The sequence below is a fragment of the Condylostylus longicornis genome, unplaced genomic scaffold, assembly GCF_029603195.1.
Source record: "Condylostylus longicornis isolate FDR11 unplaced genomic scaffold, ASM2960319v2 ptg000135l, whole genome shotgun sequence".
In the NCBI taxonomy this organism is placed as follows: domain Eukaryota; kingdom Metazoa; phylum Arthropoda; class Insecta; order Diptera; family Dolichopodidae; genus Condylostylus; species Condylostylus longicornis.
In genome coordinates, this window is record NW_026578103.1 from 15260670 (window position 1) to 15275125 (window position 14456).

Below are 14456 nucleotides of genomic sequence, written 5' to 3' on the forward strand. Positions count from 1 at the left end.
TGCCTATGCGCCTACTTGGAGTAAGGAAAAAAAAAGATTATTATGGTGATCTAAAATTTCTAAACATTATTTGACTGCTTATCACAATAGGCTTGATTTTAATATTGGTGTTGCGGCTCACTGAGAGGAATTTCAAATGATTCCAAATGAGGAATTTAGTTTGGCTTGAATAAAACATTTATAAATTCATTTTTACACTGATTTTTAGAAAGGAATTTGAGAGACTAACTATGCACAGGAAAATACTCCACTTTAATCTTGTTCATACACAGTTAGCATGAACAGTTAGTTGTTAGTCTACTATATTGTTAATCAGAAATTTCCTTACAAAGACAGAAAAATTTCAATAATTCTTTCATATGCTTCAAAATTGAGTACATACTTTAACTTGTAAAAACTCACCAGAAGTCACTAAAATTCTTAAATAACTGTAAGAATTAAAATTTCAAAAATATAACAATATTCGTGTAGGAATTATATTTTATATTTTTTGTATGTACATTATGTACTCACACACATGCATACATCATAAATGTATTAAATCAAAATAATTCAAAATAAATATAGGCTTGAACAAATTTAAGCCAATACAAGTTCAATAGGAGAGTGTAATCATTACTTTAACGATCTTTTTCGTTGTCTAAATAAAAAATCAAGTAAAATTTTTATGTTTAAAAAAAAATTTAGTTTCTTTTAATTTTTTTTTTTGGAGATTTTAATAGTAGGAATTAAAAATCGAAGGGAAAAAAATCGAATAACTTATTCTTTCGATTTTTATGTTTCGGAGGAGGAGGAGGACGACAAAAAAAATAAGTTTAATTTGAATACCTTATTAATTTCGATAGTTTTATTTTATCTTTAAAAAACCACTTTTTTTTGGTGTTTGTATTGAATTCTTTAATTTTTTGAATAAATTTACAATTAAATATTAAAGAGAAAAAATGAAAATTAAGACAAAAAAAAAAGGAATTGAAAATGAGTAATAACACTTTGTATTGGGATGATTAGGGGTGAATCAACTAAGAGACAACGATGAATTATTCGATTTTTTGTTTCTTACTCTTTATTTTAATTTTATTTTATTATTTTGGCAGCTGAGTAATCATTTTATTTTTTGCTTTGTCAATGTATGCGTGTAAAACAGGTTTATTTAAAATAAAAATAAAAAAAAATGAAATTACTTTCTTCCTTGTATGAAATTTTTTAAGCCTTATTTTTTCCATATAAATTCAAAATAATTTATTGGTCAACATTTTTTTTTTTTAACTATTTGACCGTGGAATTTGTCATTATGATGGTAAATTTTTTTGTTTACCACAATTTAATTTTGTGTATCTATTGTATGTATATACATAAATTTATTCAATGAACTAAAGTAAATTATTTTATGAATAAAAAATTTTAAAACTTGTTTTACACATTGTAAGTTTTAACATTACAAAATGTACAAACCTGAGAACACTATATAATGTGGTTATAACGCCCTCATTTTTAAAAAAATATTTTTGATGTCACCCTTTTTCACTGAGTAAACAATTTATTTAATAATATTCTTGAAATTGCAAAAAATGGAAACAAAATTTATAATAAAAGAATAAGAGAGTTCCTCTAAACTCTTTTATCCTTTATCTTCATTATTATATATTTGCCGTATTATATACCCAAATGTCTTAATTAACAATTGTTAAAAGAAAATTTTAATAGTAACTTTTATCGGTTTATGGTGCATTAATTTAACAAACAGAGTAAAAATAATAGGCACATTGTTTTAAAAATTTTGTTATGACTTAGGCAAAAATGTTTGCTGAACTATACATTGAAAATCATCGTTATTTAGGATATTATTTTGTGTCCGAAATACAGCAAGCATGTCAAATTTGATAGCGTTACACTTTACAATTGATATTTCTAAAATTGAGTACATTTAAAAGAGATTTCTCCATTTCACAAAATTTATATTTATGTTTATTGCGCAAAAAGTTTCTATCGACCGCATTGTATACAATGAGGTAGGTTATGTGATGGCAACAAATTTTGCATATCGAGTTTTCGGTGGGAACGCACTTCTCCATACTAGGGAAGTGTAAATAAACTATTTCAGCAAACTGTCGGTCTGTCTGGCTGAACTGATTTTCATGAAATTTTATATGTGAGTTTATTGTGGCTATGACACGGATTGATCAACTTTTGAGATTTGTCAGACCTCGGGAACTGAACGTTTTGCGTGCCGCTTTTACATCTTTGCATATGTAAAGAGAAATAATCAACCAATTTCCTTCAAATTTATTATTTAAATTCAGGTTGTTAAAACAATTAACATATAAATTTTTTGGAATGATCATGACTCGGAAACCAAACTGGAGGCCGATTTTACATATTTTACCTATATACAAAACATTTTTTACCTTACATATCTGCGAAACGGATTGATAAAAATTCTTGAAATTTAATATTTGAGTTCTGATTTTTATCAGACTAGCTGGTGAACTTTTCAGAAAATTCGAGTTGCACAAAATTATATTCTTCGAAGAACCAAATTTACATTTTTCTAGGTATGTTAGCTAAAAGCTTATGTTAGCTGTTCTTAAAATTGTAAAGAAGTGTTTGAAACTCATTTTTATAATCTTCTGAAACACTTTCTGACTATATTGCGGTCGATTATGTGCTGGCCACATCAGATTTTTTTTTAATATTGAAAACGTTAAGTAAGTGGAGCTTTCAAATATTCCTGGTATATTTTAGTCTTAACAATTTGGAGTATTTTGAGAATTGCCTTACCTTTTAAGAGTGTTCATTGAAACTGAGGCAAATATTTTGTATCATTTACACTAAAAAACTCTAATCCTTACTACTCCATCACCGTTTCCGTTTCCTTCCTCATTAAATGATTACCATTTTAATTGACAATTTGATTGTCGCATTTTCTGCGTTTAAATGATGTTTGTTTTTGCTCTTTCGTTCAACGTTCAACGTAGCTGACGCTAGGCTCAAGCAATTTGCCTTATAAATAAACAAGTAAATTTGTAATATTGTAATTAAATATACATACATACATACATACATCAAAATATAAAAATTCAAAAAAATTTTTAACATATAAAATTGGCGTTTCGAAATGTAATCTTTCGGTTTTTTTTGTAAGGTATAAATACATCTGCAAGGTATACGCAAAATTTGTATTACGAATGCTATGATGCTACTAAATTCCAATTGATTACATTTAAAATTTAATGAAACTTCCTTTATAAATTTTTTAAAATTTCATTTGCGGACGATTAAAAACTTTGATAAAGAAAAAAAAAATTAAAGAATTTATTTCGAAATTATTTTTTCTAAAAAACAAAAAATCTAATTTTAATAAATATCTTAAAATTAAGAAAGAGAAAAAAAATAAAAAATTATAGACAAAAGTTTGGTAGAAAAAGGGTCATTGTAGTCCGAAATATTTTGTAAATGAATAAATTAAATTATTTCCAAAATAAAAAAAAAAAAAATATTTATGTATGTGCATATGTAGATGTCGGCTTATTAAATTTTACTACACACATACACACAAGTACTTACATATAAGTATAACATTAAAAATTTTTAAATTTTTGATTTCAGGAAACATTTGTCTTAATTTTTTTTCTTCTTCTTTTTGTACTTTTTATTAGAAAATTACCAATTAAGCTTTTGACCAATAAAAGAAAAGAGAAATATAAAAGACAAAAAAAAAACTTTATTAAACTTTTGTTATTGTATTTTAAACACACACACACATATATATATATATTAATAATTTTTTTCTTTTCTGAACAGTAATCCATTCTAATGTATTATTATTAGTATCCAAAGAGTATCACATGGCCTCGATATTATACTGTAATTAATGGCAAAGAAACAGTTTTGAAAACATACAGATATAAATTATACATACATACCTATGTACTTATAAATACACAATATTTTATTACATATGTTTGTATATTTTAAAATGTTATCGATATACCTTGGACAATTGATTACACTTATTAGATATGATGTTCAACTGTATGTATATAAGTATGTATGTATGTAAATATTTTTTTTTTAAATAAAAAATTAAATCAAAATAAATTCCCCCGTTGTGAGATTTTCTTTCATTTCTGCTGTTACAGAATTTTTTTTCTTTTTATTTGATTTTTTTTTTATTCTGATTATTTTGTTTTCTTTAAAATGACAAAAAAAAAAATCCAAAAAATTTAAGAATATGTAAGTAATATTTATTTATTCATACATGCATACATACATATATTTTAAGGTAAAATAAATTTAGGTGAATTTAAATTTAATTTGTTGTTGATTTTGGAAAATTATTCTCAACAAGTTTTTTTTAAAAAGTAATTTATTAATTTTTTTGCTGATTAACACTTCAAATATAATATTTTACAGTTGAAAATATCGAATCGATTCACTTTGAGCTTCATATTTTTCACCATGACAGACTCAAGCCCAAATAACACTTGGATTTTTTATTATAAGCTGAAGTGTTTTGTTTGGCGATCTATACGATTTGGCCCTTCTAAAGGATTTAATTTTGCAGTATGTGAAATCTCTCATTTATGCCATGAGATACTCGTCATAAACATACTTGGTAGCAATCACCAAAACACAAAAGTTCCAAAAGTTAACATGATCTTCTCAAGTACATGACCAAATTTGATTAATTCTTTTTCTTGGGGTATAAATTTTCTTTAAGCCGATTTCCGGAACGTCGCCAAACGGAAAATTCCAAAAAACTCCACAACAATTGAACAGAAATTGTAAACAACAACCATTGTTGTTGTTGACTTTTCATTGTGACAAAACATTTCGAATTCGTAGGAATGATAGGTCATAAAAGCTCGTTCTTTTTGGTTCTTCATATTAGAGATTATAAAAAAAAAGAGATCGCCCATATTGCTAAAATCGACCTAAAATTTTTATTATATCTACATATACTCGTACAACATTTAATTATACATACCAAATTTATAACACAAAATTTAATTATTAACTGATTATGAGAGAGTTCAATTTTTATATTATATTTTTTGTATATTTTTCACGAATAAAAAAATAACCAACAATAAAAGAAAAGAAACGACAATAAAAAAAATTTTAGTTTTAATCAAAAGTAATTTGAATATTATTAGAAATTTAAATAATTCTTTATAGCACTTTTTCAAAAAAAAAATTGTTAAAAATGTGCTTGTTGGTTTTACTCTGTCCGTTCATTCGTCCGTCCGTGCCTCTATCCGTATGTATATTCACAAAGCTCTAGATCTTTTAAAATATAAAGATTTTATGGAAATACAAATAGATTTTAATTATAAAAAATTATCTCGCTGCCTGTAAAAGTTATGACCTCAAAAACCTAAAAATGGCATTTTTGACTAGTTATTTTATCGAAACTACACAAATTTTTTTGATTCCGCAAACACAGAAAAATTTTTCTAAAATTTCATTTCATTAGAAAATGAAATTATTATTTTTAACTCAGTTATTTAACCGTCAAATTGTACCATTGTGTTTACGCTTTTTTAAATTTTTTTTTTGCTCATCCTAAATATATGCAATTATTTTTTATATTTTTGTAAATCAGTGAAAGTAGTTTAAATAATGTATAATAGATTGTTTTTAAAAGCTATCACTTTTTTAAGGGAAAAATGCAACTTTAAAAACCATTGATTTGACCCAACTTTATTTTTTTTTCTCTCTCTTTTCATCATTTCGAATTAAATTTACTTATTTTTATACTATTGATCATGGTACACTATTTTATTATATTTAGTCGTGATGATTGCCATAATGATGATGTTGATGATGATTGATATTAAAATATTATGTATTTTAAAACAGTGCTGATCACAATAACCTTATTTAAATATTAGAAAATGGTGTATGTAGCTAGGTTTTTAGTTTCAAAGTTGTTTGTTTTTTTTTTGTGCTTTTCAGATTTTAGAAAGCTTTTCTTAATAAGGTAGAGCTGGGCTGCCGTTTTTCATACTCGATTTTAATTGAGACTCTCATATTGCCTACAAAAAATTAAGTATTTATAAGAGTATCTTTATACACATACAAACATATGCGAGTATTTATAGAGACAATAATATAGATTTTTATAATTGTATGCAATTAACGATGAGAAGAAGAATAAGAGTTCATTAAACTCAAAGTAAACGTTTATTGATTCAAAATCTCCAAAAAAAAAAATTAAATTTACTATTTTAATAAAAGAAATGAGAGATGAGAAAAAAAAAATTGTTATTTTTTTTAATATATTTTATTGGCATTTATTATTTTTTTTTTTTTTTTGCTTATTTTTTTTATTTCTAACCTTAACTATGAATTAATGATTAGACATTATGTATGTTTAATATGAATAAATATGTGAATATGTAAAAAAGCTAGTTCTCTTTTGCTCCAACTTATATTGTTGTTGTTGTTGGTCATAATAGTAGTTTGTCTCATATAATATAATTTTAGTTGGTAGTTAGGCTGATGGGTAAAAGTAGTTAATTTTTAATTCTTGATGTTGTCGATTTTAAATTATTAAAATATTAACAGAGGCGGATACTTACTTATTATCTACTTTTATGTATATTGTACATTATTATTATTATACATATTTGTGTGTGTGTGTATGTGAACAATTTATTTGTATATAAAAATATATATATACATATACTATGTAAATATAGGTACAATTCATCTCGTATATACACGATTAGGTCATCAACGTTTATTACTGGTTTTCGTTATATAAAAATACTGAAAATTTTTCCTATTTTTGCTTTTACATGCGAGTGTTAGAATATGGTGCACTTATCATATAAATTAGCATAAAAAAATGGTGGTAGTTTTTTTTTTTGTTTTGTTTTTTTTTTTTTTTTTGGTAATCTATTATTTATTATTATTTTGTTGTTTTTATAAGTATTATGTTGTTTTTATTATTATATTATTTATTTTTTAAGTATTTTATTTAAAATAATGATAAAAAATACATACATGTTTACTTACTTGTATCTTTTATACACCTGTGTTGAGATAAAATGAAAAAGACATTTTTTTTCAAAATTAATTTAAAATTCGAAATATAGTATTATAATCAAAAAATTATAATTTTAATTCAATGGTAAATGGAAATTATTATTTTAATAATTTTAAATTCTAATTTGGAATTCAATTTTTGGGGTTAATTTTTGCATATTATTGAACAGATTTTTGCAAATTGTATAACTAATATAATTTTGTATTGGGAAATTTTAAGGTTTTGAATTTTATATTTTATTTCATTTATTTGCTACAATAATTTTAAAAAAAAATTTCAATAATAATTTTTTTTTATCACATACTGTTCATAAATATGTAAATAAATGGACAATATCTTATTATATATGGGAAACACCCATTTCCCTTCACAACACTATGTTTAAGGGCAACTGCACTTTAAAATATTTGTAATAATTATAATAGAATTGAAATAATATGAAAATATAAGGAATATAGGGAAAAATGATTTAATTATATAATTCACTATTTGTTTCATTTAATGTGTCTGAGGTTACAAAAAAAATTTATATGCAAATCCATGAGCGTGTACAAATATATGAAAGTTTTAATTCTTTTTATATAAATTATTTCTGTCTATAGTTAAAGAATATTTTCAATTAGAAAATTTCGATTGGCATTGTTTAAGTATATAAGCAATTAATTTAAAATCAATATAACCTTGCGAAATTTGAATTAATATAGTCAATAGATAACAATGAATCCGAGTTTTAAGCCTTTTTTAATTGCAACACTCGTGAATGGAGCTGGACTTTTATTGACCCAGATTTATTAAATAAATTAAATAAGATCAGAGCCGAATTTTTAATAAAAAAAAAAAAAAGAATTTGTAACCAGCGCAATAAAATTTGTTTAGTGGTTTCTAATTACGTCGAGGATGTTAGAAAAGAGCTTGAGTTCCTTGAAAACATATAAGTTGAGAAATTCATAACTTTTTTAATATTTGAACTTAAAATTTCAAATTTTTTGTTCATATTCTTTAAAACCACTACTTTGAAGTGATCACATAAATTTCTTATAGTTTTCAAAATAAAATTTAATATTTTGTGAAATTTTCAATAATTTTTAATAATATAATATCATTTCAGATAAACGTTCTCTGAGAGAATATGAGTGAATATTTTCGATTTTAATTTTATTCTTTTGCCATTTTTAAAATTTATTATCACATAACATATTTAAGAAAACGAAAAAAAAAATTGTATGTAAAATGAAAAAAAAATGTCTAGTTGAACACGAAATTTTTGTAGTTTGCTATTTTAATTGTTTAACCCTATATGACTATACCCATATATGTATATACATTTTAATATACGTGTAATACAATATTCATTAACACAATTTAATATAATTAATAATAATTAAAATAATTATACACTTATACTTATACCCTTTATACAATTTTTACAAAAATATTTTGGTATAAAAAAACGAGAAAACTCCCCCCATTCCACTTAATATACACTTCATTTAAAACATTGTTATACTCCAAAAAATAAAAACAAACCAAAAAAAAAAAAAGTCAATTGGATATGCAAAAATTTTTTAAAATCATTTATTTTTTATCATTTTTCATCATTTCAGGAATCTTCCCCGACCCTTACATTAATTTCATCAAAAGTAAGTAAATTTACTTCATAAATGTTGTGTATGTGTTTTCATATTGATGTCAATGTATTCGTAGTTATATTTATATTATTAAAAATATTGTATGCGTATCCTATAATATCTGTAGTAATTTTATTATATTCATATAATATTATATTAATTAAAATTATATTTAGTACAATCCTATATAACAACAATTACCTACATATATTTGTTATACATTTTACATATTATTATACGTATATATACATATACAAATAAACATAGAAATATGAAAACAAGTTAAAAGTGCTTAATACTTTTATAATCTGAAAAGTTTTTTTTTTTGTTTGGTCCTTTAATATTTAATCCTATTAGAATAAAAATAATATAAATTATGGGAACAGATTAGTTGCTAATTTTGTTACATACATTGATATAACACAGACACAGGCATATATATGTTGAATTAATATATGTGTATGTAAAAATAAATTAGATATAATTTTGTAATTTTTAAATTAGTTTCTATTTAAATAAAATTAATAAATAATTTGGTAGGTTGTTTGCCATTCTCGTTTATATAATTGTGAGCTGTAAATTGTATTGAAAAATATCGGGTTAACTACAATATATGTATTGTGTATACTCGTACGAGTCGAAGTTTATAAGAGCAAAATAATAATTACGAAAATTTAAATTCTTTTAAGGTCTGATCGTCTATCTCGCTATTTTACTCGGCAAGTGAGAAAGATTAGTAACTATCATAATTTTTTTATAATGTAATTTTCGAGTAATAAAAATTGTTCCGGTATTGCGTATCATTTTTTTTTTTCTAAATTATATACAAAATTTATTTCACTTGGTTTTCGAAAGTGAGAAGTTCAGTCGATAATTTGAGATAAAAATGCAAAAATCCGGTTCAAAAATTAGTAATCTTATTGGAAAAATAAAATATCCATTAGAAAACGGAGAATTCTGATCCGAAAGTGAACAGAAAGTGAGTAAAAATGCTAGATACACGATTAGACTGTGTAAGTCTGATTTTGTTTCTCACTCCCCCAATCTCGCAGTTTTTACTCATTTTCTCATTTTTTCCATTGAAATTTCTCATTTTCTTCAATATACTAATACACCATATAAAATTATTTTAAAAATTTCCTTTCAAGTCACTGAGTTGAAAGCAAGGTCATTGAGTTGTGATTGAAATTTGTATATTTTTATTGAAAAACTGCCATTGATAATACAATAAATATTCCTCTCACTTGAAAACTGCATTATGAAAATATGCTATAGTCACTGTATTTTCACCTAGTGAGTATAAAATGAACTTTCATTCAATAATTTTACTTTTATAAATTAAACCAAAATTGTGCCTGCCAAAATTTCGTCATAAACAAAATTCCACCTATAATGGCAGTGAGGGTTATAATTTTAATTAAATTTTTCTATTCTATACATTATAAATAAAAAAACCAAATAACTATATTTATTTGTATTATATTTTATAGAAAAATAAAACAAAATTTATATAAATCAAACCTCTTGTTTGCGCGTATATACCCACATGATATATGAGAATACAATCGATAAATTAAACAATTTTAGCAACTAATAAATATTTTAATTTTTCATTTATTTGTAGAATTACATTAATCTACTTATGTACACCCATATACTCCACGTTTATAATAGTAATTTTTAATTCATTTTTATAATATTAGAAATTTTATATAATATGTACAACCCTATAAACATAACCATAAATAAATATAAATATACCTACAATTGTGTATGTAAAATAGGTGTAATCTTTTATAAAATTTAGGCTTATTTTAGTTTGTGGTTTAAAATTTTTTAATTTTTTTATAATATGTTGTTTAATTAGTAGGTAATTAATATAAAATAACATTACACAATGTATAATCTTTCAATATTAGAAAGTATTACTGTTTTAGTATTTATATAGACTCTTTGCAAAGTATACGAGACCTTTTAATACCTTTTAATTAAATTTATAAAATCTTATACTTTATATTCCTAATTTATATTATATTGATTTAAATTAAATTTTAAAATAATTAATTTTAACAATTGAAAAAGTGGCATGTTGCGACTAACATTGTAACTCACAAAATTAAAAATTATTTATATTATAGGCAAAAAGTTTTTCGTAATTTCGGGTTAAGATTTTAATTTAAATAAATAAGCAGAATATTATTTGTGAATGGAGGAGACTCAAAAAATAAGTATTTCTCAAAAGAGAAAAATTGTAGCTACAGTGTTATTCGTTTCGCATAATCTTCCTGTTGGAAATTATCGGATTTGTATGTATATTAATTTTAAATTCAGACAATTTTTGAATGCTTCCAACATTAATCCAAAATTAGTAATAAGTTTGTTAAACATGATGCTTTAAATCTGTGCTCTGACGGGAAAACTTACGCAATGAAAATTCGGATTTCAAGTAAATTAAATTGAAAATTTTTCGGCGACAAATTGAAATTTTTTATACTTTTATCAATAAATTCCAAAAAAAAAAGGAAACTGAAATTAGACAAAATTTTCGAAATTTTAGAATAACTTCATTAACTAGATTTTGAAATGAACTTGAAAACGACACAAGACGATTTTTCAACGAACAAGTTAATGAATGGTGAAGCGCACAAATTCGCTAAATAGCAAATTTAAAATTTTGCAAGGGGCAAGGTTTTGAAAGTTGGGAAAAGAAGCCAATTTATTAGAATAACGGTGCATTGTTAAATTTTTTTGTTTTTTCTTTTCTAATTAAACTACATAAATTAGTTCTCGATTTGAAATAAGTTTTTTTAGTAAAATTTGAGATTCTGCCCAAAAATTGGTACACTTAGCATAAAATGGGTAATAGTATTGAAATTGTTAATACTAACTGATTATAAACACTCTAAGAAAGCACTAACATTTTTGGTTAGAAGTACCATCTAATCACCTCGATCTCGGAAACTAATACAGGTATACATTTGTGAAACCCATGCCACAGAAAGGCGGTCGTTCGAAATTAGTATTGGTGTAAAAAACAAGCATTTTGAAAAATTTGCTACTTACCATATCTGTGCAGCTTATAATCGAAATATTTTTAGTAAAAATCCACCATTTTTTGGCAATTTTGTTATTTTTTAGATACATTCACTTAGAAAATCTTCCTCACGAAACGGCTCATAATACTCCTTATTTAATTATAATATTTAAATAAAATTATAATATTATAAATTAAAAATCTTAACAGATGTTGTGTTTGTTCTTATATAATCAATTTTTATATCCGCATTCTACATTTTCTACATATACATAGATTCTTACATATATTTCTGAATTATTAAAGTTCTTACCTTTTAAAAATATTGTGTAAAATTTTCTTTTCTGTTAAAAAAATTTTTTTTTCTACTAAATTTGTTCATGTTAATGTAAAACATACAATTTTAATATTAAATTATTTATTTTATATGACTTACAATACATGAATATTGCATTAAACTAACTACATATATTACATTGTAAATGAACATGAATGAATATTGTATGTATGTAAAAGCACATAGTTACATGTAATATATTAGTACAGAAGTACATACGAGTATAAAAATTACATTAGAAATAACAGAAAGAACAAAAGTGGAAGAAAACAAATAAAGAAAAGAAAAAAATTACAAACTAAAAAGTCAAAATTTTATAACGTGAATTTTTGTAATTTTATTATGGAAATAAATTTACCATTTGTACGGTAATAAATTACAATGTAGGAACCTAAATATAAAGAACAAAAATAGCAGAATCCAAAATGAATAAAGTGAGAGAGAAGAACAAAAACAACAAAATTAAGAACCAGTACCAACTATATGAAATTTTCAAGACTAGAAATGACAAAAGGCGACATCAAAACATCAAAACAAAAAAAAAATAATAAAATAAAAATTTTTCTTTTCTAAAAGAGCGAAGCTGAAAAATATTGCTATAGTTGCTACTTATATGAAAAATTTCATTCTGTGTCCAAAAAGAATAAACTTTTTTCATGTTTTCTTATTTTTCTTTTTATTTGCTCTTTTATAATAAAAATTTATAGAAAATTTTGGAAAATTAAAAAAAAAAAAAACATACACGTATGTGTTCTAATTGTAAAACAAACTATTTTATAATAGAAAGAACATTACAAATTTAATTTTTAGCTTTTAATAAGTTGTTAAATGTATTTTTGATACTTCCAAATATGAGGACACTAGGTGAAGTTTTCAATATTAAAAAAATATCGTTCCTATTTATGAATATAGTTTCCCCTTGAAAATTCAATAATATTTTTGTTAAATTACATAATTATTTTTTATAAGAATTGAAAAGCTTGTCTTGGAATTCAATAAATATCAGGTATTCTGTTTATGTTTTGGAAAAATTTGAAAAACTCTAATTTTATAATTTTTCACTCAATTTAATCGTTGTTAGAATCTTAGCATGTTTAAAAAACTATTGAATATAATTTCGACACCATATAGTAGTTTTTAATGCACTTATACAAAAAAATTGCTCAAATTATATTGTTTTCCTATATATTATTCTAATAGCTCTTGAAAATTGTTTAGTTAAATTTTTGAATGTATAGTAAAAATATAATGCTAAATTTTTATATGAGTGGCTTAAATAATTGTGTCGGTTCAATTTCGCATAATTCCCACAGTTTAAAAAAACTTCATAATTTTGTAATAAATTTTTAATTTTAATTTAATTCTTGTAATTTTTAGTATATAGTATTTTCTAAATATTAAAAATTTTTTGTTCTTTTATTCACAAAAAATACTTAGAAATTATAGAGCATACCTTCTAATGTAGCCAGAAAACGCGTTTAATATTTTTCAGATATTAATTTCAAAGAATTTGTATGTCGTGCAATAATTAATAAATTTGTATGCAATTTGTAACAATTTTTATTTCCATGTATAACAATCAAATATTCAGCGCCACCAGTGTTCGAAATAAGTACATGAAAATTTGTCATACAAAAACAAAAAATATGTATACTAAAAAATAATCCTAACCTCTAATATTTTCATATACCACAGAGTATTTCTGATCAACTATATTTTTATTTTTTTCTTCATTTTTTCAAACACATTATTCCATTTTTAATTTTCTTAAAGTATTTTTGATATCGGAAAAACATTGTTTCAAATTTTGACGAATTAGCAAAATGAATTATAGCAAAAGAATGAGAAAACTAAAATTCAAAATTATAAAAAAAAAAACGATAAAAACGCACCGAATAAAAATTTCAAACAAAAATTAAAAAAAAAAAAGAACTTAAATGAGAATTTATGTTCGACACATGGAAATGCTCACTATAAATAATATTCCACTATGGAACAATTACACTAGTCATTTACACACTATACTGCTACATTAGCCACCTTAGTACTTATCACTGACATTTTGTTTTTTTTTGTTGAATTTTTTTCTCTTTACAAAAAGTTTAAACCATGTCAACTTTTCTATGGAATTTTATGATTTTTTCATTCTTTTCTATAGAACGTATACGTACAATTTTTCTTGATCCCTTTTTTTTTTGGGTTTCTTGTTTTTTGGGGCAAAAATAAAAAATTGTGTTGGTTTTTCGTTTTTATTCTTTCTTATATACATACACAATTTTTTTGTTTTTTAAGATTTTCCTAAGTGAAAATCTCCAGAGAAAATTGTAAAGGTATCATCTTTGTACATCCAATACATACCCATTGAAATGTATAGAAAATCTAAACATATGTACATAAGATAAA

The 14456-nt window shown here is 23.5% G+C and overlaps 1 protein-coding gene across 2 annotated transcripts in view; it reads left to right on the plus strand.

The window, feature by feature from the left end:
- Window positions 1-14456, plus strand: part of LOC129615401 (voltage-dependent L-type calcium channel subunit beta-4) — a 153410-nt gene that overhangs the window by 44635 nt on the left and 94319 nt on the right. For both annotated transcript variants that reach the window (XM_055530597.1, XM_055530590.1), the window contains exon 2: window positions 8659-8694. In XM_055530597.1, the coding sequence (XP_055386572.1) occupies window positions 8659-8694 (36 nt within the window). The remainder of the gene's footprint in view (window positions 1-8658; window positions 8695-14456) is intronic.